The sequence below is a fragment of the Zosterops lateralis genome (assembly GCF_965231275.1).
Source record: "Zosterops lateralis genome assembly, chromosome: 21".
Lineage (NCBI taxonomy): Eukaryota > Metazoa > Chordata > Aves > Passeriformes > Zosteropidae > Zosterops > Zosterops lateralis.
In genome coordinates this window covers 9,631,883-9,652,013 of record NC_139781.1, presented here as the reverse complement: position 1 = coordinate 9,652,013, position 20,131 = coordinate 9,631,883, and the positions used below count along the sequence as shown (strand labels likewise).

At 65.5% G+C, this 20,131-nt stretch overlaps 1 protein-coding gene across 3 annotated transcripts; it reads left to right on the top strand.

The window, feature by feature from the left end:
- Nucleotides 1–8,799: 8,799 nt before the first annotated feature.
- On the top strand, nt 8,800–20,125 carry XPNPEP2 (X-prolyl aminopeptidase 2). Of its 3 annotated transcripts, none has more exons than XM_083876422.1 (27): nt 8,800–8,899; nt 9,531–9,595; nt 9,684–9,794; nt 9,874–9,937; nt 10,100–10,204; nt 10,318–10,404; nt 10,505–10,651; nt 10,755–10,856; nt 10,957–11,038; nt 11,426–11,621; nt 11,724–11,813; nt 11,921–12,030; nt 12,110–12,187; nt 12,276–12,347; nt 12,435–12,495; nt 12,680–12,749; nt 12,856–12,960; nt 13,340–13,399; nt 13,571–13,647; nt 13,752–13,850; nt 17,811–17,903; nt 18,139–18,288; nt 18,400–18,544; nt 18,618–18,766; nt 18,890–19,096; nt 19,386–19,536; nt 19,620–20,125. In XM_083876422.1, the coding sequence occupies exons 1-27, from the start codon at nt 8,854–8,856 to the stop codon at nt 19,805–19,807; spliced, it is 2,910 nt and encodes a 969-aa protein (XP_083732548.1). In that variant the 5' UTR covers nt 8,800–8,853; the 3' UTR covers nt 19,808–20,125. The 3 variants fall into 3 exon arrangements, with proteins under 3 accessions (XP_083732548.1, XP_083732547.1, XP_083732546.1); XM_083876421.1 differs by having other exon boundaries at nt 18,397–18,544; nt 19,623–20,125; XM_083876420.1 differs by having other exon boundaries at nt 18,397–18,544.
- The last annotated feature ends 6 nt before the right edge of the window (nt 20,126–20,131 follow it).

Genomic DNA, 20,131 nt, shown 5'->3' with positions numbered 1-20,131 from the left:
GCTCAGCAGCTCCCACCTGCCTGCGGGCAGCTGGCCAGGCCAGGAAGAGCCAGAGATTCCTTAGGTCTCCCGGCCCAGAAGCCTTTTCCTCCTTCCAGGCTGGCCACAGCCCAACCAGGAGGTCCTCCCTGGCCTCCTCCTTCCAGGCCGGCGCAGGAGGGCTGGGGTCAGGGCTCAGCTGTGCAGCCCCTGGCCACAGCCCAAGCACTCGGAGCTGGGCAGTGCCTGGGGGACGTGGGACATCACTGCCCTGCTGGCACGGCCACAGCAGTCACTCCAGGGGTCTGCTGGGCCCCCCCTGCCAGTCCTGCCCGTGCCCGGGCAGGAACCTCACCGGCTCCCTTGGGCCAGTCCCTGCTGCTGCAGCTGGGGCGGCACAAGGGGCACTGCGGGGCGGTTTGAGGTGCAGGGGTAGAGCCCTCCCCGTTCAGATTGAGCAGCAGCAGCACTGCAGGCTGGCAGTGGAGGAGGAATAATAACCCCCCAACATCCCAGAGCTGGAGCTGGGGGCAGCTGGAGGGGACTGGGGCACCGTGTCCTGCCCCACTCCAGCTCTGGGAGCTGCTGCATCTGGAAAAGCGGGTGTGAGGGCCAGGACAGGAGTGGGCAGTGAGCGGGCAGCCCTTGCCCGTCCACCCAGATCGTGGGGGTACCGGGGGCGGTTCCTGGGCTGGCCGCGGGTGATGGCAGGGTCTGGGGACAGCCGGCAGCGGGGACGGGGGGCAGCAGTGGCTCTCAGTGGCTCTCGGTGGCTCTCGGTGGCTCTCGGTGGCTCACAGTGGCTCACAGTGGCTCACAGTGGCTCACAGTGGCTCTCGGTGGCTCTCGGTGGCTCACAGTGGCTCTCGGTGGCTCTCGGTGGCTCACAGTGGCTCACAGTGGCTCTCGGTGGCTCTCGGTGGCTCACAGTGGCTCACAGTGGCTCTCGGTGGCTCTCGGTGGCTCACAGTGGCTCACAGTGGCTCACAGTGGCTCTCGGTGGCTCACAGTGGCTCTCGGTGGCTCTCGGTGGCTCTCAGTGGCTCTCAGTGGCTCTCAGTGGCTCTCAGTGGCTCTCGGTGGCTCTCAGTCACTCTCGGTGGCTCACAATGGCTCTCAGTGGCTCTCGGTGGCTCACAGTGGCTCTCGGTGGCTCTCGGTGGCTCACAGTGGCTCTCGGTGGCTCTCGGTGGCTCTCGGTGGCTCACAGTCCCGGGCCGTGCGGCGGGCGCGGTGGCGGTGGCGGTGTGGCCGGGGCGCTGGCGCGGGGCCGGGCAGCGCGTCCCTCCCGCTCCCGGCGGATGAGCTAATGGAGCCCAGCTGGGTCCCGGAGCTTCCCCGGCCCCGCTCCCGGCCCCGCTCCCGGCCCGCAGCTGCGGCCCTTCCGCTCCCCCACAGCCCCTTAACCCCGTCCCCGCCGGCACCGCCGCCCCCTGCCCGCAGCCCCGAGCCCGGGACCACCCCCCGCAAACAGTGAGGGGTTTGGGGGCCTCTCGCATGGGAACCCCCCCTCTCTGGGAGTGTCCCGTCCCTTTGCAGGGCTCAGCCCCTCCTCACCACCTGCAGGGTCCTGACAGGGACCCTCAGTCCCCTGAGCCTTGACCCTCCCTGTCCCCCCACGAGTCCTGCCCACACCAGCCCTGTGGGATGGGGACACCAAGATGGGGAATGCAAGGATGGGGACACGTAGGGGAGGAATGACGGGGACACAGGGGCAGGGACACCAGAAACAGGGACAGCAGAAACAGGGATGCCAGGGATAGATGGACACACGGGACAGGGATACCCAGGAGGACCAGCATCCCTGTGCCCTTCCAGCATCCCTCCTCCATCTCCAGCCCCTCTGAACTGTGTTTTCCCACCCTCCTCACCAATCCCAAGGCTCAGCACATGGCTCCACTCCCTCCTGAGCACCTCCTCTGCCAGCAGCGGGCTGGGGAAGGGGCTGTCACAGCCCCAGCCGTGACCCCCAGAGCCTTTAGAGAGCCCCATGGGGGAGCAGAGGGACCCGAGACCCCTCCCCATCAGCAGGAGAGCAACCCCCACCTGCTCCTCCAGAAATCAGCATTTACCCAGTTAACAATCATAACTCTTTATTATAAAGATGTATTTACATGGAATAAATCTTTACAGACGCAGGAGACAATCAGCAGGGCCCAGCCCAGAGCCAGGGCACCTCCTTTGGTGTATGGCAGAGCTTGACAGAGACCCCCATTCCTGCTGTCCCTGTGGGCACCCCACACCCCCCAGAGACCCCCATTCCTGCTGTCCCTGTGGGCACCCCACACCCCCCAGAGACCCCCATTCCTGCTGTCCCTGTGGGCACCCCACACCCCCCAGCACCCCGAGGGGGGTCTGCAGTGGGAAAGGGAGGGCAGCTCACCCGGGGGTGGGATGAGCCCCAGGGGAATAAATAGACCCAGGACAGGCTGTGTGCTCCCCCAGAGCGTGGGGGCACAGACAGGGCTGGGCAGGAGCAGAGGCAGCTCACAGAGCCCCGAGGAGCAGCTGCTCTGCCCGACAAAGTGCTTTGCGCTGAGCCCGCGGTCCCAGCAGGGCAGGGCGACCCCGGCCCCTGTGCGGGCACCCCCCGTGCTGTGAGCCCCGAGGAGGGGCACACACGGCGCTGGGAGCAGAGGAGGCTGGCTGAGCGCTCACGGGGAGGACCCCGGGCCCAGGGCCAGAGGATGAGCGGAGCGGGTGAGAACACGCCAGCGGTGGAAGCCGCGTCCCTGAAGGCGGGTGGGAGCCCTGCAACGAGAGCGAGCCCGAGGGCTCGTGAGTTCCCTGATGGCACCAGCACACATTCCCCGCATCCCCCGCGCCCCGCCGCATCTCACCTGGCTCAGAAGGGCATGGGGCCCTTGTGGGAGAGCCGGGGCCGGGGCCGCCGGGCCCTCCTCCAGCCCCCCGGCCTGGGGCCGGTCCCACGGCGCGCCCCCCGCGGCCGCACCAGCCTCCGGGTGAGCCCCCCCTGGGCATCCTTCCCGTCCGGAGCCTTCCCCAGCGGCCCTGGGGAGATCGGGAGAGTTAGAGATGTGTCCTGTCCCCCCACGCGGAACAGGGACAGTGGGGCTCCTGATTGTCCCCGACAGGAGCCACCACTGCCGAGCGCTTCCCGTGCCCGTGCGGCTCTGCCACCTGTGCCAGCCGCGGCCACCTGTGCCAGCCACGGCCACCTGTGCCCAGCGCGGCCACCAGCCCCACCCAGGGCATGGGGCTGCCCAGCCCTCCCCGCAGCCCCCCCCCTTCTCTGCCCCACCGGGACCCTCAGCCCTTCACCCTGGTGCTGGTCCCCGCACCCCCGTCATGCCCGGTGCTCCCAGCAGTGGTCCTGTTCCCCCGGGGGCCCTGGAGACTCTGGGGGGGATGCTTTTGGTCCTGTTCCCCTGGGTGGTGTCTGGGGGGATGCTCTGGTCCTGTTCCCTTGGGTATCTGGGGGATGTTTTGGTCCTGCTCCCCTGGGTGCCTGGGGAGATGCTCTAGTCCTGTTCCCTCCCCTGGGTGCCTGGGAGGTGCTTTTGGTCCTGCTCCCCTGGGGGGATGCTCCGGCCCTGCTCCCCCGGGTGGTCCCTGGGGGGGGATGCTCCGGTCCCAGCCCCGAGCCCACACCCCCGGGGCGGGTTGGCAGCCGGGGCCGGGGCTGTGCCCGCGTGGCTCCGGCAGCGGGACCCGGCGGTGCCCGGGGCTGTCAGCGCGGCTTTGAACCTTCCCGCCTCCGCACAGGACCGGGGCGGGGGGTTTGGCTCCAAAGAAAGCGCTTTGTCCTCTCCCAGCCCAGCGCCAGCGGACCCCCCAGTCCCCCCGGGGATCCCCCGGTCCCCCCGCGCCCCCCAATCCGCGGCCACCCCGGTCCCCCCTTCCCTCATCCCTCCCTCCATCCCCCGCTGCCGGCCCGGGGTCCCGCGGGAGTCCCGCCCTCACCGGGGGCGGCCAGGACGAGCCCGAGCAGCAGCAGCAGCAGCAGCAGCGGGGCCAGGAGCCGGCGCGGGGCGGCCATGGCGGGGGGCGGCGGGGGCGGCGGGGCGGCCGCCGGGGGAGCCGCATTTGTAGGCGGTGAGAGCCCCGGCCCGGCCCCGCCGCCTCCCGTCATCTGGCCCCGGGATGGGGGAGCGGTGTCCGCCCCCCGCCCCCCGCCCCGCCCCGGACACCCCGGCGGGTTTCCCCCGGTCCCGGTTTGCTGCGCGATCCCCTCCGGGGGATTCCCCACCCTCGGCCCCCTCGGTGTGTCCCCAGTGCCCGGAGACCCCCCAGCCTGTCCGGGACCCCCATCCCGGATGGTGCTGGGACCCCCAGAACGGCCCCAGACCCTAAAACTGGTGCCAGTTTGGCCTGGGACCCCTGCACAGCCTGGATCCGGCACATCCCCTCCCACCCCAGTCCTGGGACCCCCTCCCAGCCTGATCCTCAGACTCTGGGACCCTCCACTTCACCGGGCTCACACAGCCCCCCCCAGTGCCCCCCTTTGCCCAGGGGGCTGTCCTGGCCCCTCCAGCCCCCCCAGTGTCTGCAGAGGGGTCGGTGTGTGATTGCAGAGGGCAGAAGGGACAGAAATCAGGAATTACTTTGAGCCCAGGAAGAAGGGAGAGGTGGGGAAAGCTCAAGTTAAGGTTTGGGGGTTTTTCTCATTACCTCTCTCTGATTTGATTTGCAATAAACACATAAAAGGGGAGGTTTAGATCAGATATTAGGAAGAAATTCTTGGCTGTGAGGGGATGGGGCCCTGGCACAGGGTGCCCAGAGCAGCTGTGGCTGCCCCTGGATCCCTGGCAGTGCCCAAGGCCAGGCTGGACAGGGCCTGACACAACCTGGGACAGTGGGAGGTGTCCCTGCCCTTGGCAGGAGCTTGAACAAGATGAGCTTTAAGGTCCCTTCTGACTGAAACCATTATTCCATGGTTTTATGAAATTCAATTAATTTCCCCAAACTGAGTCTGTTTTACCCATGCCTGCACCTGGTGACGCCCTGGTCCTTATCTCAACCTTTTCCTTGTATTTTCCCTCCCTGATCAGCTGAGGAGGGAGGGATGGAGCAGCTTTGGAGGCACCTGAGCAGGGTGAGCCCCACAAAGGTGGGTGACATCAACCCTCAAAAAGGTGGGTGACAAGAACAACTGCACCCTGAGGGAGCCCCTGGCAGCAGAGTGGGGGGATGGCCCCGACAAGGTGTGGGAGCAGAGAGGGGCACAGGGGAGGCTGCAGGAGTTACATGGGATTGTGGGTACATGGGGAGGGGGCTCCAGGAGGGCCTGCAGGGGGTCGAGGTGTACGGGGGGTGCTCTGGGAGGGAGTGGTGGCTGTACTGGGTTGTGAGGGGGCTCTAGGAGGGGACAGAGGAGGGTGGGGGGATATGAGGAGGGGCAGTACCCATGGGGGGATATGAGGAGGGGCAGTACCCATGGGGGGATATGAGGAGGGGCTGTACCCATGGGGGGATATGAGGAGGGGCTGTACCCATGGGGGGATACGAGGAGGGGCAGTACCTATGGGGGATATGAGGAGGGGCTGTACCCACTATGTTGGTACTGTGTCACAGCCCCACAGGTGTCTGCAGTACCATGGGAGGGGCACAGACCCTGAACCCGTTCCAACCCTGTTGGCTGTGGCCCCTCGCCCCAGCCAGGCTCTCCTGCAGCCCCCATTTCTGGTGCCATGTGGGGTCAGCATCCCCCACCAGTACTGCCCACCCCAAACTGGGGATGTTTCCTCAGGGGGACCAGGAGCTGCAGCCTCACACCCACAGACCGTCCGAGCTCTGTGGTGCAGGAGGATGCCCCAACCCACTCCTGGGCAGCATCCCTGGCACACCCTGCCCTGCCAGGACACCCCAGGGCTCCTCCTGGCATCATCCAGCGCCGCCTTCCGCATTCCTGCGCCCGCACACCCTCCCCACGTCCTGTTTGCCGGGCGCGTCACCCCGGCCTGAGTCACCCGCGGCCCTGCAGGTGACGGAAGGCCAACAATAGCCCACAAAGGGAGGATGTCCCCCCAAAGCCTTCCTCCGGCTCGTCTTCGAGGAAACCTCCCGCGGGAGGAACGGGCCCCACCGGACGCACGGCGGCCGAGGAGCTTCGTCCTGTTGACGCTGGGCCGGAGTGACACGTGGCCCTGGAGTCCCCAGGGATGGCCCGTGTCACCCCCCCGGCCTGGAGGAGGCAGTGGATGCCATTGAGCTGGTGGCACCACGGATGGCACTGGCTGTGGTGACACACCCAGCTCAAAGAGCTCAAAGGGTGGGAATAAAGGGGGTGTCGACTCCCTGGGACTGGGGTGCAGCCCCCAGCCCTGCCAGGAGCCAGGTGGGGAGGACAAAGCACTGTTAACACACGTCCCTAATGAACAGGAGGGCAGCAAAGTGCTGCCTGACCGTCCCTACAGCACCGCATCCCATCCTTGGGAACCTGCCGTGACAATCAGATTTGGTGTCCCTCTCCCTCCTGCCCCTGTCCTGCCCTGATGGGGACCCCCCTCCTGTCCCTGGTGGGGACCCCCCTCCTGCCCCTTCCTGGGTTCCTCTCACAGAGAAAGGCCCAGCGGGTGATGTCAGACACATCCTGAGACCATTTGTGCCATGAGCGTTCCCGGGCTCAGCCGGAGGGAGCCGATGGTGACGGGACAGCCCGGCTGTGCTGCCGCAGCTGGAGGGTGGTCAGAGACAGGACACGGGACAGGGGGACACGGGACAGGGTCTGTGCGGCGCCACGGTGCGGTCCTGGTGCCACCTCGTGGTGAGCGGGGTCCTGGTGCCACAGCGGGACAGCCAGAGAGGTGACACTGCGGGTGGAGAGGTGACACTGCAGGGCAGGGAGGTATGGACACACTGGACAGCCTGGGGACACACCGGACAGCCTGGGGACACACCGGACAGTCTGGGGACACACCGGACAGCCTGGGGACACAGCTGGACAGCCTGGAGACACACTGGACAGCCTGGGGACACAGCTGGACAGCCTGGAGACACACTGGACAGTCTGGGGACACAGCTGGGCAGCCTGGGGACACACTGGACAGCCTGGGGACACAGCTGGACAGCCTGGAGACACACTGGACAGCCTGGGGACACAGCTGGACAGCCTGGAGACACACTGGACAGCCTGGGGACACACCGGACAGCCTGGGGACACACTGGACAGCCTGGGGACACAGCTGGACAGCCTGGAGACACACTGGACAGTCTGGGGACACACTGGACAGCCTGGGGACACACCGGACAGCCTGGGGACACACTGGGCAGTCTGGGGACACACCGGACAGCCTGGGGACACACTGGGCAGTCTGGGGACACACCGGACAGCCTGGGGACACACTGGGCAGTCTGGGGACACACTGGACAGCCTGGGGACACACTGGACAGTCTGGGGACACAGCTGGGCAGTCTGGGGACACAGCTGGACAGTCTGGGGACACACTGGACAGCCTGGAGACACACTGGACAGTCTGGGGACACAGCTGGGCAGTCTGGGGACACACTGGGCAGTCTGGGGACACAGCTGGACAGTCCCTGAGGGGACACAGCTGGACAGTCAAAACAGTGACACACCCAGCCACAGCTGGACAGTCAGAGGTGACACGGCCAGACAGTCACCCAAGGGTAAGGCAGATAAACACCTCTCTGCACAACAGGCCTTGAGGTGCCACTAGGAAAAGGCTCAGAGGATTCGTGGTCCCCACACAGATCCTGCTGTGTCCAGCCTTGAGGCTGAGCCTGAGGGGGGCAGGGACCCCAGGCCCAGGAAAAGGGGGTCACATCCCAAACATCTCCATGGGCCATGATGAACAACAATCCTGCAGGGAGTGCCCTGGGAAGCCTGAGGGTGGGAACGTGAGCCTGTGGGGACAAACTTTTTAGCAGGGCCCATTGCAACGGATCAGGGCAGGGGGATTTTAAGTTAAAGAGGGTTGGTGTGGATTACATGCAGAAAGGAAAGTCTTTCCTGTGAGGCCCTGGCACAGGGTGCCCAGAGCAGCTGTGGCTGCCTCATCCCTGGGAGTGTCCAAGGCCAGGCTGGAAGGGGCCAGGAGCCACCTGAGATAGTGGAAGGTGTCCCTGCCCATGGCAGGGGGTCAAAACTAGAGGATCTCTGATGTCCCTTCCAGACCAAACCAATCCACAACTCCATACCCTGTCCCGGGTGGGGACGTGCATTTGTCCTCGGACATCTGTGTCCTTGCCAGGGCTGGACACCCCCAAAGCCTGTGGCAGCAGGTCTGCCCCTCTCCCAGCCTTTCTCTCCACACTCAGAGCCATTAAAGGCGCTGGAGGAAACACCCGAGCAATCACAGCGACAGCCTCGGGGTCAAGGCTCCTTGTGATGGAGATAATGAGGTTTTAGCAAGGCAGATGCACAGGGAGGTGTGGAGCTGATGGGCCTGGCAGGACAAAGGTGCATCCCAGCAGGATCCTCCCATGGAGCACAGGTCCCTGTGCTGTCCCCAGGCACTGGGCAGGGGCTGGTGCCACTGCAAGGCTCCGTGTCCTGTGGAGGAGGAGGGATGGCTCTGGGGTCTGGTTGGCTTGGGGGGCATCTGGCCCTCATGCCACAGATCCCTCATCAAACAACTAAACCCCAGGGGTTCCCCAGTGAGCAAAGCCTTCCCCTGACCTCTCCCCGGCCATCAGGTAGTGCCAGGCTCAGCTGGCTTGCTTCCAGCTCTGCTCCTGCAGGATCTTTGGACTTTGTGCCGATTTTGCTGTTTGGCATTATTTAGCAGCAGAATTCACTTTTCCAAGGGCCAACAACCCCTGCTCCCCACGCCCTGCATCTGTCGGTGCGTCGTCCCTCCCACTGCTCATGGCTCTGCCCCTGGGGCAAAGGCACAGAGGAGGGGCCTGTCACACACGGTGTCCCCTCGGTCACTCCCGGCCAGGGCAGCCATGCGCCCCCCGCTCTGGATGGCAGCCTGGGCGCTCCTGCTGCACGGTACCACAGGCTGGGCGGGGCGCTGGGGGGGACAGCACAGCTGGGACCCCCATACGGAGAGCCCGGGATGTCCCAGCCACAGCTCTGGGGTGGGGTAGGGGCCAGGCTGTGTGTCCTTGGCCCAAAGGGAGGAGCTGGTGATGGAGAGCCCAGAGGGGTGGTGGGACCCCGAGCCAAGCAGCCCTGGGGAGAGGTCAGGTCTGGTGGCCCCACCGTCAGCCGGTTCCTCCCGTGGCCCCAGTGCTGAGATGCTCCTGCCAGCCCCCCCATGCTCCGTGCTGGGCACCAGCTGCTCCCCGTGATGGTCCCACAGGCACCGGGAGATTTCCCTCCTCTCGAACCAGAGAATGACGCTGGTTTTCATCTGCTGTTCTGGGGCTGAAAGCACTGGGTCTGGCAGAAAGGCCCAGACCTGGGGTGGGTGATGTCTGGGGCTGGGGATGAGGGGTCACAGCTGCCTGGGGCAGCACCAGACTGGAGCAAAGGGCCAACAGGCCCCCAGAGCTGGGCTGGCTGATGTTTGGGGCTGGGGATGAGGGTCACAGCTGCCTGGGGCAGCACCAGACTGGAGCAAAGGGCCAACAGGCCCCAGGCTGCAGGCTGAGGCTGCTGGATGTCGCCGTGCCCACAGGCTGTGCTGCGGGGAGGGCTCTTCCCACCAGGAATGACATTCGGGATTGTTCCACCAACCCACCGGTGAGCCCTGCCTCGCTCCCCCTCCCTGTTCCTGACCCCCCCTGTGCAGGGTCCCCCCTGATCCCAGCACCTCTTCCTGTGCCACCAGTACCTGCCCCCGACGGCCACCAACACATCGGCGCGTCTGGCGGGGCTGCGGGACATCCTGCGGGCACGGGGCGTCCAGGCCTACATCGTGCCCTCCACGGACGCCCACATGGTAAGGCAGAAGTCCCCTGCACCCCCGGGGACCCTCTCCCTGCCCACGGCCACCCCTGACGGCTCCATCCCGGCTCCAGAGCGAGTACATCTCCCAGCGGGACGCCCGCCTGGGCTGGATCACTGGTTTCACCGGCTCTGCAGGTGAGGCCATCCCCAAAGCCTCAGTCTGGGGGGCTGACACCCGCCTGCTGGTCCTCATTGCTGGGGATTGCATGGCATGGCCCCACTCCCTGAGCCCTGGGAGTCCCTGCTGGCTGCAGAGAGGGAGAAAAAGGTGATCCCTGAGCTCTCCCCCTGGCCCAGGCACCGCCGTGGTGACCCAGGACAAGGCTGCCCTGTGGACTGACAGCCGCTACTGGACCCAGGCAGAGCGAGAGCTGGACTGCAGCTGGGAGCTGCAGAGGACAAGTCAGTGGGGGCAGCATGGGGGGCTCCCGAGACCCCCTTCCCCAGCCCCTGCCACGGCCCCCTCTGGGCTCAGCGTGGGCTGGGACACAGAGCAAACCAGCTCTGTCCTGCAGCCTCCATCGAGTCCATCGCGATGTGGATCATAAAGGCCGTTCCATCAGAGGGGAACGTCAGTCTGGACCCCTTCCTCTTCTCCATCGGTAGGACTGGCTGGCTCTGGGGGTCACCCTGCCCATGGGAGAGCAGCCTGTGGGTTCAGATTTACCGGGAGCCAAAACCTGTGGGCTGCTCTCCCCCCAGACACCTGGAACAGCTACAGCCGGGCTCTGCAGGGCTCGGGCCGGACCCTGCTCCCCCTGGAGACCAACCTTGTGGACCAGGCATGGGGGGACCAGAGACCCCCTCCCTCCTCCAGTGAGATCTACAGCCTCCCAGCAGAGTTCACAGGTCTGAACCCAACCTCCCGCAGCTGCTGGGTGGGCACTCAGCACCCCCAGCCCCCCCAGCCTGGGCCAGCAGTGGGCCCTGTGACCACTCGCCCGACACGCAGGGAGCAGCTGGCAGGAGAAGGTGGCTGGGATCCGACAGCAGATGGAGCAGCACTTGCAGCACCCCACGGCTGTGCTGCTGTCAGGGCTGGAGGAGACAGCCTGTGAGTACCCACGGTGCTGTGGTGGGGTCATGGCAGGGGCCGTGGGCTCAAACCCTGGGGCTGGGAGGGCAGTAGAGTCTCAGGTGCTCATTCCTGGCAGGGCTCTTCAACCTCCGTGGAGATGACATCCCCTACAACCCCGTCTTCTACTCCTACACCCTCCTGACCAACACGACCATAAGGTGGGCCACACATCCCTGTGGGCACGGGGCATGGAGGGGGCTCACCACCCACCTCCTTCCACTCTTCCTTTCCTGATCCAGCCCCCACAGGACCCTCCTCTCAGCCCTGTTCCCCCTTATCCCCAGAGCCACCACATCCTGCCCTGCTCAGCCCCACTGACTGTCCTGAGCCACACATCTGTCCCAATCCATCCCACCACTCCCAGCCCACTCCAGGGCAGGGCATTCTCCCTTCCCTCACAGGCTGAGCTCCTCCATCCCCAGCCCATCACTCCCTGTGAGCCCCCCGGGTCCCTCCTCTCTGCTGGCGTGACCAGGTTTGGGGGAACCAAAGGCAGAAGGTGACCACCACCCCATCTGTGTCTGCTCCCCCCTGCTCCTCCCCAGCCTGTTTGTGGAGCAGTCCCGGCTCTCGGGGGCAGCACGGGAGTCCCTGACCTCGGGCTGCCCTGGTCCACTGTGTGTGGAGCTGCAGGAATACGGGCAGGTGAGCGCCCACCTGCGCCGTTACGCCCAGGGCAACGTCACCGTGTGGCTGGGCACGGAGTACACCACCTACGGCCTCTACAGCATCATCCCCCAGGTGGGCACAGGTCTGGGGCATGGGGGTCCTGCAGGCAGGGCCAGGGATGGCCCTGGGCCTGAGGGGGTAGGGAGCTGTGTCACCTCCCGCCTGCCCTCACAGGAGAAGCTGCTGGAGGAGAAATACTCACCTGTCATGATCACCAAGGCTGTGAAAAATGCCCGTGAGCAGGAGATGCTGCGAGCTGCCCACGTAAGGAGTGTCCCCCTCCCCACAGTCCCCTGCAGAATGGGGGGAGAGCAGAGGAAGGAGGTGTCCCCTCCTGATGTCCCCTCCCCGCTGCCACCGGGCTCCCCCAGGTCCGGGATGCCGTGGCTGTTGTCCAGTACCTGCTGTGGCTGGAGAAGACAGTCCCACAGGGGCAGGTGGATGAGTTTTCAGGGGCTCAACACATCGATGCACTTCGCTGGTCAGTGCCTGCCCTGCCCTGCCCGGTGAAGGGCAGCTGGGGACCCCCAACACCTCCTTTCCTCCCTGCTGCCTTGCAGGGCCCAGGAGCACAGCCGTGGGCCCAGCTTCCAGTCCATCTCGGCCAGCGGGCTCAACGCAGCCCTGGCTCACTACAGGTACAGCTGGGGCAGCAGGGGGCAGTGGGCAGGGGATGGTGGGCACTGGGCAACCAGGACAGGGCTCTGACCCCTCCTCCCCTCACAGCCCCTCCAACGGGAGCAGCCGGACACTGTCTGCAAGAGAGATGTACCTCTTTGACACCGGGGGGCAATATCTGTGAGTGGCCTTTAACAGAGACCCCCCACCCACCACAGCCCCACATCCAGGGGCCCCCAAAGCTCCATTCATGACCCCTCTTTGCAGGGACGGGACAACAGACATCACTCGCACAGTGCACTGGGGTGAGCCCACCCCGCTGCAGAAGGTACCAGCCCTTCCCATGTCAACCAACATCCCCCTGCACTGCCCAGGACATCCCTGAGATGCCCAGCTGCCCCCTGCACTGCCCAGCACTCCCTATGGCACTCAGCACCACATTTCCAGCCAGGGCTGGGTGTGCAGGGCTGGGTGTCTGGGGACCACCACACTCACCCCTCCATGCCCCACAGGAAGCCTACACCCGAGTGCTGATGGGCAACATCGACCTCTCCCGCCTGGTCTTCCCATCCAGCACAGCAGGTGGGTGCCAAACCCCACCCTGCACAGAGCCCCTGGCACAAGGAGCAGGAGGGAAAAGGGGGCCCTCATAGGCTCCTTGGCCCCATCCCATCTCTTCATTCCCCAGGGAGAACGGTGGAGTCCTTCGCCCGCCGGGCACTCTGGGAGGTTGGACTCAACTATGGCCACGGGACCGGCCATGGCATTGGCAACTTCCTCTCAGTCCACGAGTGTAGGTGCCCCCAGCACTGGTGCTGGGCATGTGGGTTGAGCTACGGGGACAGGGATGAGGACAGGAGCTCACTGGAGGCTTCTCCTCACCCAGCAGAGCCTCTATAAGGGGCAGGGGAAACCCTACTTGCAGCATCTTGTGGTCTTTGCCAGGGTGGGCCCATGACCCTTGCTGAGGTGGTCCCAATGTCCTTAATGGGGTGATCCTTGTCCTTGCAGCAGTGCTTGCCCTGGTGGCCCCATAGCCTTGCCTTGGTGGCTCTGAGGTCCTTGCTGGGGTGTCCTTGTGGTTCTCTCTGGGGTGGCACCTTGGTCCTTGGTGGGGTGTTCCTACAGCACGTGGCATCCCCAGAGCTCTGACCCACCCCATGTCCCTGCAGGGCCCGTGGGTTTCCAGTCCAACAACGTGCCCCTGGAGGCCGGCATGTTCACCTCCATCGGTACGTCCAGCACCCCGACTGGCACCCCGGCTCTGCGGGACACCCCAGGCACAGAGCCCGGCCAGGGACGGGGTGTCAGCTCTCAGCCCCACTCAGGGGCCAGATCCAGCCCTGCTGGGGTGGGCTGGGGGAGCCTGTGGCGCTGGGGGCTCACCAGGCACGTCCCCTCAGAGCCCGGGTATTACCGGGACGGGGAGTTCGGGATCCGCATTGAGGACGTGGCCCTCGTGGTGGAGGCACAGACCGAGGTAGGGCCCTGGGGATGGGGGGACATGGGGGGCACACTGCACTGAGAGGGGTGGGGGCAACTCCAGGGGGATAGGGGATACCCAAAGACACCTCTCTGTGGCAGCACCAGAGCGAGGAGGAGCCTTTTCTGACCTTCGAGGTGCTGTCCCTGGTGCCCTACGACCGCAACCTCATCGACCTCAGCCTGCTGTCCCCAGAGCAGGTACAGGGTGTGCTGGGCACGGGGGGCAGAGCAGGGGTGCCAGGCCGGCACGGGGGGCTCGGGAGGTGGATGGAGTAACAAAACAGGAGCGCGGCATGAGGCTGGAGTGGGTAAATGAGGACACAGCAAGGGTGGATGCAGGGATGAAGAGGGGCAATGAGCTCTGCAGGTGGGGCCAGTGCTCAGGGCGTGGGGCAGATGGATGGAGAAGGCCAAAGGGGGGAGTGGGGGGCAGCATCCAGGCCACCCCAGCCCCCGCAGCTCTGGGTGGTGCCTGGCTGCAGATCCGCTACCTCAACTCCTACTACGAGAAGATCCGTGCGCGGGTGGGGCCGGAGCTGCAGCGGCAGCGGCTGCAGGAGGAGTTCGCCTGGCTGCAGGAGAGCACCCGGCCCTTCCCGGTGAGCGGCGCCGGCACCGCCGCTGCGGGAACGCTGCTCCTCACCTCGCTGCTCCCGGTGCTGCTCAGTGGGCTGGGGGCCTGACCCCCTCCCCTGGCCCCACCGCGGCCGGGTGTTCCCCTGCCCTCACTTCCTTTTTCTTGGTGTATTATTCTATTTGCTCGTCGGTGATTAAACACGAGCGAGGCGGGCCCTGCTGTGCCTGCTGTGCCTGATGTGCTGTGCATTGTTGCCTCGCTGGCAAGTCAGGGCTGGAGCCTGGCCCCCAGCCCCACTGCTGTGACTCCCCCTGTGCTGCCTCGTCCAGCCCTGAGGGGACAAGAGAGGAGATGGATTTGGGCAGATTGTAATTCTGGAGCAAAAGGTGGAGGATTTGGAGTGAGAAGATGCAGATGGGCAGCCAGCCCAAGCAGGGATATCCCTGTGAGTGCCATCAGTGGGGTGGCCATAAGGACATCCCACCTGGGTGTGATGCCGAGCAGGGAGGACCTGCAGACACAGGGGACATCCCAGGCCAAGGGAAGGGCTGGGAAGGGTCACCACAGGAGCTGGCAGAGCTGCTTGGGAATGGAAATCCCTGGCTGTGGTGGTGGCAGAGCAGCCCTGTGGTGTGTGCTCTGAGGGCTCAGCAGTGCTGCTGGTGGCAGTTGAGATTACTGTGCCCCAATGTGCAATCACACTGGTGATGGCATCCAGGGATGGGGGACACCTGGGGCCGTGTGGCTGTGCTGGCACCAGGGACACTCCCAGCATGGAGAAACCTTCCCTGTGAGACAGGCACCTGAGCCAGGGAGGGGAAGGCAGGCAGGGGGCACAGGAAAGACTGACAGGGCTCGGCTCTCATGTCCCAGCAGGACGAGGAGGCGCGGAGCTGGGCAGGACAGCGGGCTTGGGGACTGTCACCTTTAGCTTGGGGACTGTCCCCTTTGGCTTGGGGACTGTCCCCTTTGGCACGGGGGAACACACGATGCCCAATTTCAGAGCTGGGCAGGACAGAGGGCTTGGGGACTGTCACCTTTGGCTCGGGGGAACACACGACGCCCAATTTCAGGCGGCCGAGGAGCAGCATCACCGAGGGCCGGGAGGTGTCAGGGCTCAGAGCGTCCCCGCCCAGGGGCCCCGGGCAGGGCAGCAGCTCGGTGGAGGGTTTCCTTCCTCCTGCCCCAGCCCGCGCTTTGCCAACCACCCCGAGCGGGGCTCTCATGTGACCGGCGGCTTCCTGTGCTCGGGCTCGGTGCCGGTACCGCGGGGCGCTCTCGGTGCTGCCGGAGGCTGAGCCCCCGCGGGTGCAGCCCCAGCCCAGCCCCAGCCCAGCCCCAGCCCCCGCCGGTGCAGCCCCAGCCCAGCCCAGCCCCAGCCCCAGCCATGCTGCGCCGCAAGCCTTCCAACGCCGGGGACAAGGAGCCGGGGGCGCACAGGAAGGTGAGTGCTGGCGGCGTCCAGGTGCTCTCGGCGCCGCAGGTGTCCCGGCACACCCAGAGCCGTCCGAGCCTGGGCTGCCGGGGGATGCTGAGCGGGAGGGTTGGTGCCGGGGGATGGGGCAGCTGCTCTGCCATCAGCTTGTCCCTGCTGCCACAGCCACTGTGACCTCGCCAGGGCGCGGTGCTGGCCTCGCCCAGCTCCTGCTCTTCCATGTTTCCATGCTGTTGTTGGGATGTGTGGCTGGGATGCAGCCCCGGGATCAATGTGGGTGCCAGCTCAGGTGCCGGGGGGACCCCCGGGCTGTGCTGGGGGAGGCCGTGCCCTCCCCACCCCCACGGTCCCCAGGCGTGGGCGGCTGGCTGTCATTTCCTGGGGGGCCGTGGCTGCGGTGGCGGCTCTGCAGCTCCCCGGCCCGACAAGGTGCTGCGGTTGGGGCTGCAGCTCCATCACGTGCATCAGCCGCTTCCTCCGGCGGCTCTGCCGCGAGCTGGGGGCCACAGCAGCGCCAGCTGCCCGTGTACAGCCTCTCAAGAGCCCCCTGAGTGTCCCGGCCATGTAACACCCTCTGGATGAGGTCTGAAGTCACCAGGGGGGGCAAAGCTGGATGCTGGTCCCCTGCTCAGGTCTTGCACCAGTTGGCACTTTTGGCACTTCAGCTCTTGCCAGGCTTTGCTGGGAGGCACCAGCATCAGCAGGTCACCGTGGGGAGCAGGGGCAGGGCCTGGTGCTGGGGTCCTGCCCGTGACAGGCACACTCCCGCCATGGCAGCTCCTCTTGCTGCCAAACTCCCACAGGAAATCTGAGTGAAATCCCCCTCCTGGCACTGGGGTGGCTCATCCAGCCCGGCCAGTCCCAGTGGGCATCCCCTGCCCCTGCCCGGCCACAGCCACTCTCACTTCCCCCTCCTGCCCTGCTCGGGGAGAGCCCGGCCCCCCTGACTCACACCCCACTGCCAGCTCTCCACGGCTCCTCCAGCCCCAGGGCAGTTCCACCTCAGAGCTGTTTTATCTCCCCACTGGGGAGTTCAGTGGACCTGGATCTGGTGGATTCAGGGCACCAGGCTGGGAGCAGGGCAAAAGCCAAATCCCCTCTGCACAGATGCACCTGGACTGGCCTAAAGCCACGCTGGGTGTGCAGCTGGGTGTCACACTGTGAGCCAGCCCTCTGCAAGGAACGGCAAAACCAGGGATGCTCCGTGGAGCCGATGGGGAGGAGAATAAAGAGGGGACAGCATAAGGGCCAGGCTGTGCAGGGCGGGGAAGGGTCACCACAGGAGCTGGCAGAGCTGCTTGGGAATGGAAATTGCTGGTTGTGGTGGTGGCAGAGCAGCCCTGTGGTGTGTGCTCTGAGGGCCTCAGCAGTGCTGGTGGTGGCAGCTGAGCTTCCCATGCCCCAGTGTGCAAACACACCAGTGCTGGGGACAGTGGACACCTGGGGCCATGTGGCTGTGCTGGCACCAGGGACACTCCCTGCATGGAGAAACCCTTCCCTGTGAGACAGGCACCTGAGCCATGGAGGGGAAGGCAGGCAGGGGGCACAGGGAAGACTGGAAGGGACAGAGAGGTGCACCAGGACTGAGATCCAAAACCAGCTTTGATGGCTTAGACGTGGAGGTGGCACCAAGCCAGCTGGTGATGCTCTCTGGGCTATGGGGTGACATCCATGGGTGGAAAACATGGAAAACTTTCAGTCCTGGAGCTGACCCTGTGCACAGCAGGAGAGATTTGGCTGCTCTGGTGCTACCTGCCCTTCACTGCCTGCCCACCTGTGATGAGAGGAGCTGCAGCACTGCAGAGACCTGTGTCCTCCCACGTCCTGGCCCCTGTGCCAGGGTGGCCTCATGGCACAGCCCTGGGTTGCTCCCAGCATGGCAGTGCCAGGCTCCACACCAGAGCACCCCTGCCCTGGGAATACTGTGCCAAGCAACTGCACAGGCACCAAGAACATCCCAATTCTGGGCAGTTCATGGCACATGGCAGCTCCTGGAAGAGAGGAAAAAACTCTTCCCAGTGCTGGCATCACCCTGGGATGGGCAAAGCAGCCCAAAGGGTGGAGAGGAGCTGGGGCAGGTGATGGAGGAAGAAATCCATCTCCCACCTTTCCATCTCTCCCCTCACACCTCTGCTCCTGCTCCCAGCTTTCCCTACAGCGTTCCAGCAGCTTCAAGGACTTCAGCAAGACCAAGGTCAGCTCTCCTGTGTCAAATGAGGAGTTCAACCTGGAGGGGAATGTGAGTTCCGAGCACCCACGGGACAGCAGCACGCCTTGACACATCCTGCTCCCCTGGGAACAGCCCATTTCAGGGCTGGCTTCCCCAAACTCCTGTTCTTGCCAGGGGCCCGTGTGTCTCAGAGCAGCCCCAGGGTGCAGCACTGGTGGGATTTGGGATCTCACAGCCCTGTGCGACCCTGCTGAGGCTTGCCCAGGGTGGGGGTCTCTGCCTTCACTCTTCGTGCCTCTGGCAGATCCCTGAGGATGATGCCAGCAGTGCCAGTCCCGAGGAGGCCACGCGGAGCAGCGGGACAAAGCTGGGCAGGAAGTGGCGGGCGGTGATCTCCCGCACCATGAACCGCAAGATGGGCAGGATGGCCGTGAGAGCGCTGGCCGAGGGGAAGGTGAGCAGGGGCTGTGGGGACACGGACAGGTGAGCAGGGGCTGTGGGGACATAGACAGGTGAGCAGGGGACAGCTCCCCCTCCCTTGGCCTGACCCCGGTATCCCCAGCAGGGAGAGGTGGAGGAGGAGGGGTCCCCGTGCCCCCTGTCCCCAGCCAGCAGCATGGAAGAGCAGAGCCATGACAAGGTGCCCCTGTACCTGGAGCTGGAGGAAGAGGAGGACGGGCGCCCAGCCCTCGGACGCCAGATGTCCACTGGTGAGGCCAGCCCCGATGGGACAATGGCCTGATGTCCCCAGCTGGACACATCCTGACCCCCTCCTCTCTGCAGGGAGCAACATTCTCAGCCCTGGCGATGCTGGGGACGGCCGGCAGCTGGAGGAGACTGTCCCAGCCTACAGTGGCCCCTTCTGCGGCCGGGCCCGTGTCCACACCGACTTCACCCCCAGCCCCTACGACAAGGACTCCCTGAAGCTGCGGGTGAGCCACGGCCACTGCAGCCCTGGGGAGGGAGGGAGGGAGGGTGGGGACCTCCTGAGCTGAGGGTGTCCCCTGGCTGTCCCCAAGCCTTCACCCACCACCATCCCATGTCCCTTGCCCTAGAAAGGGGACATCATCAACATCATCGAGAAGCCACCTGTGGGCACCTGGACCGGGCTGCTCAACAACAAGGTGGGCTCCTTCAAGTTCATCTACGTGGATGTGATCCCTGAGGAGACGGTCCCTGCCCGCAGGAGCCGGGGCTCCAGCCGGAACAAGCGCCTCAAGCCCAAGACCCTCCACGAGCTGCTGGAGCGCATCAACCTCCAGGTGAGGGGCAGGGGCTGTGGGGGGACAGCACCCAGCACAGGACCAGGGGGACAGCACCCAGCACAGGACCAGGGTGCCAGCAGTGGGACCAGCACCTTTCCCCTTTGCTATCCCCCACCTGTGGGGGTCCTTCTACCAAGCAGCCCAGGGGCACAGAAGGGACACATGGGGCATTTCTGGACAATGTGTGGGGGCAGGTGCCCACCATGAACTCACAGAGGGGGGAGCAGCACTGGGGGTCAGGGGGAGCCACCCAAACCTGCTCACCCCTGCCCATGACCCCACGCAGGAACACACCTCCACCCTCCTGCTGAACGGGTACCAGACCCTGGAGGACTTCAAGGAGCTGCGGGAGACGCACCTGAACGAGCTGCACATCACGGACCCGCAGCACCGCGCCAAGCTGCTGACGGCTGCTGAGCTCCTCCTGGACTACGACAGTAAGGCTCTGGGGAGGGGGTGCTCCAGGGAGACCCCTGACTGGGCACCCCAGCAGCACCACTAACTCAGGCCCCTCTCCCAGCAGCCAGCGAGCCAGAGGATGGGGACACCTCCGAAGGCCTGCCAGCACCCTCAGAGCCCAAAGGGGACATTCCCCGCGACTCCGGCTGCTTCGAGGGATCAGAGACCCTGGACGGCAGCCGGGAGGAGGCCGAGCTGGGGGGTCCTGAGGAGCAGCTGGGGGCTCTCTCCATGGCAGAATCCCCTTGAGCCTACTGGCACCTCCACTTCCCGCTCTGGCCCTGACACTGGGGCTGGACTGGAAGGGATGGCTGCTGGCAGGGGACAGGGGAACATCAGCGGTGGCACCTCGGGGCCGGCTCGGTCCCTGCACCAGAGCCAGATGCTGGGTGGGCACGAGGTGCCCCAGGATATTTTGCATGGCACTGCCTGGCACCGCTGGCCCGAGGCAAGGACTCTGGGCACGCCGGAGCACCGTGCTCCCTGCCAACACACCACAGGCACTGGCTGCTTTTCCCAGGTTTGCCGGCAGGCCCAGGAAGGGAGCTGGGGATGGAAGCCGTGTCTGCAGGC

What these genes read in the sequence shown, in the direction of transcription:
- XPNPEP2 (XM_083876420.1), top strand. Translation starts at nt 8,854, where the DNA reads ATGCGCCCCCCGCTCTGGATGGCAGCCTGGGCGCTCCTGCTGCACG. An exon ending in CACATCGATGCACTTCGCTG is followed by an intron (nt 12,031 to 12,109) that starts GTCAGTGCCTGC and finishes GCTGCCTTGCAG; the next exon opens with GGCCCAGGAGCACAGCCGTG. An exon ending in AGCCCACCCCGCTGCAGAAG is followed by an intron (nt 12,496 to 12,679) that starts GTACCAGCCCTT and finishes CATGCCCCACAG; the next exon opens with GAAGCCTACACCCGAGTGCT.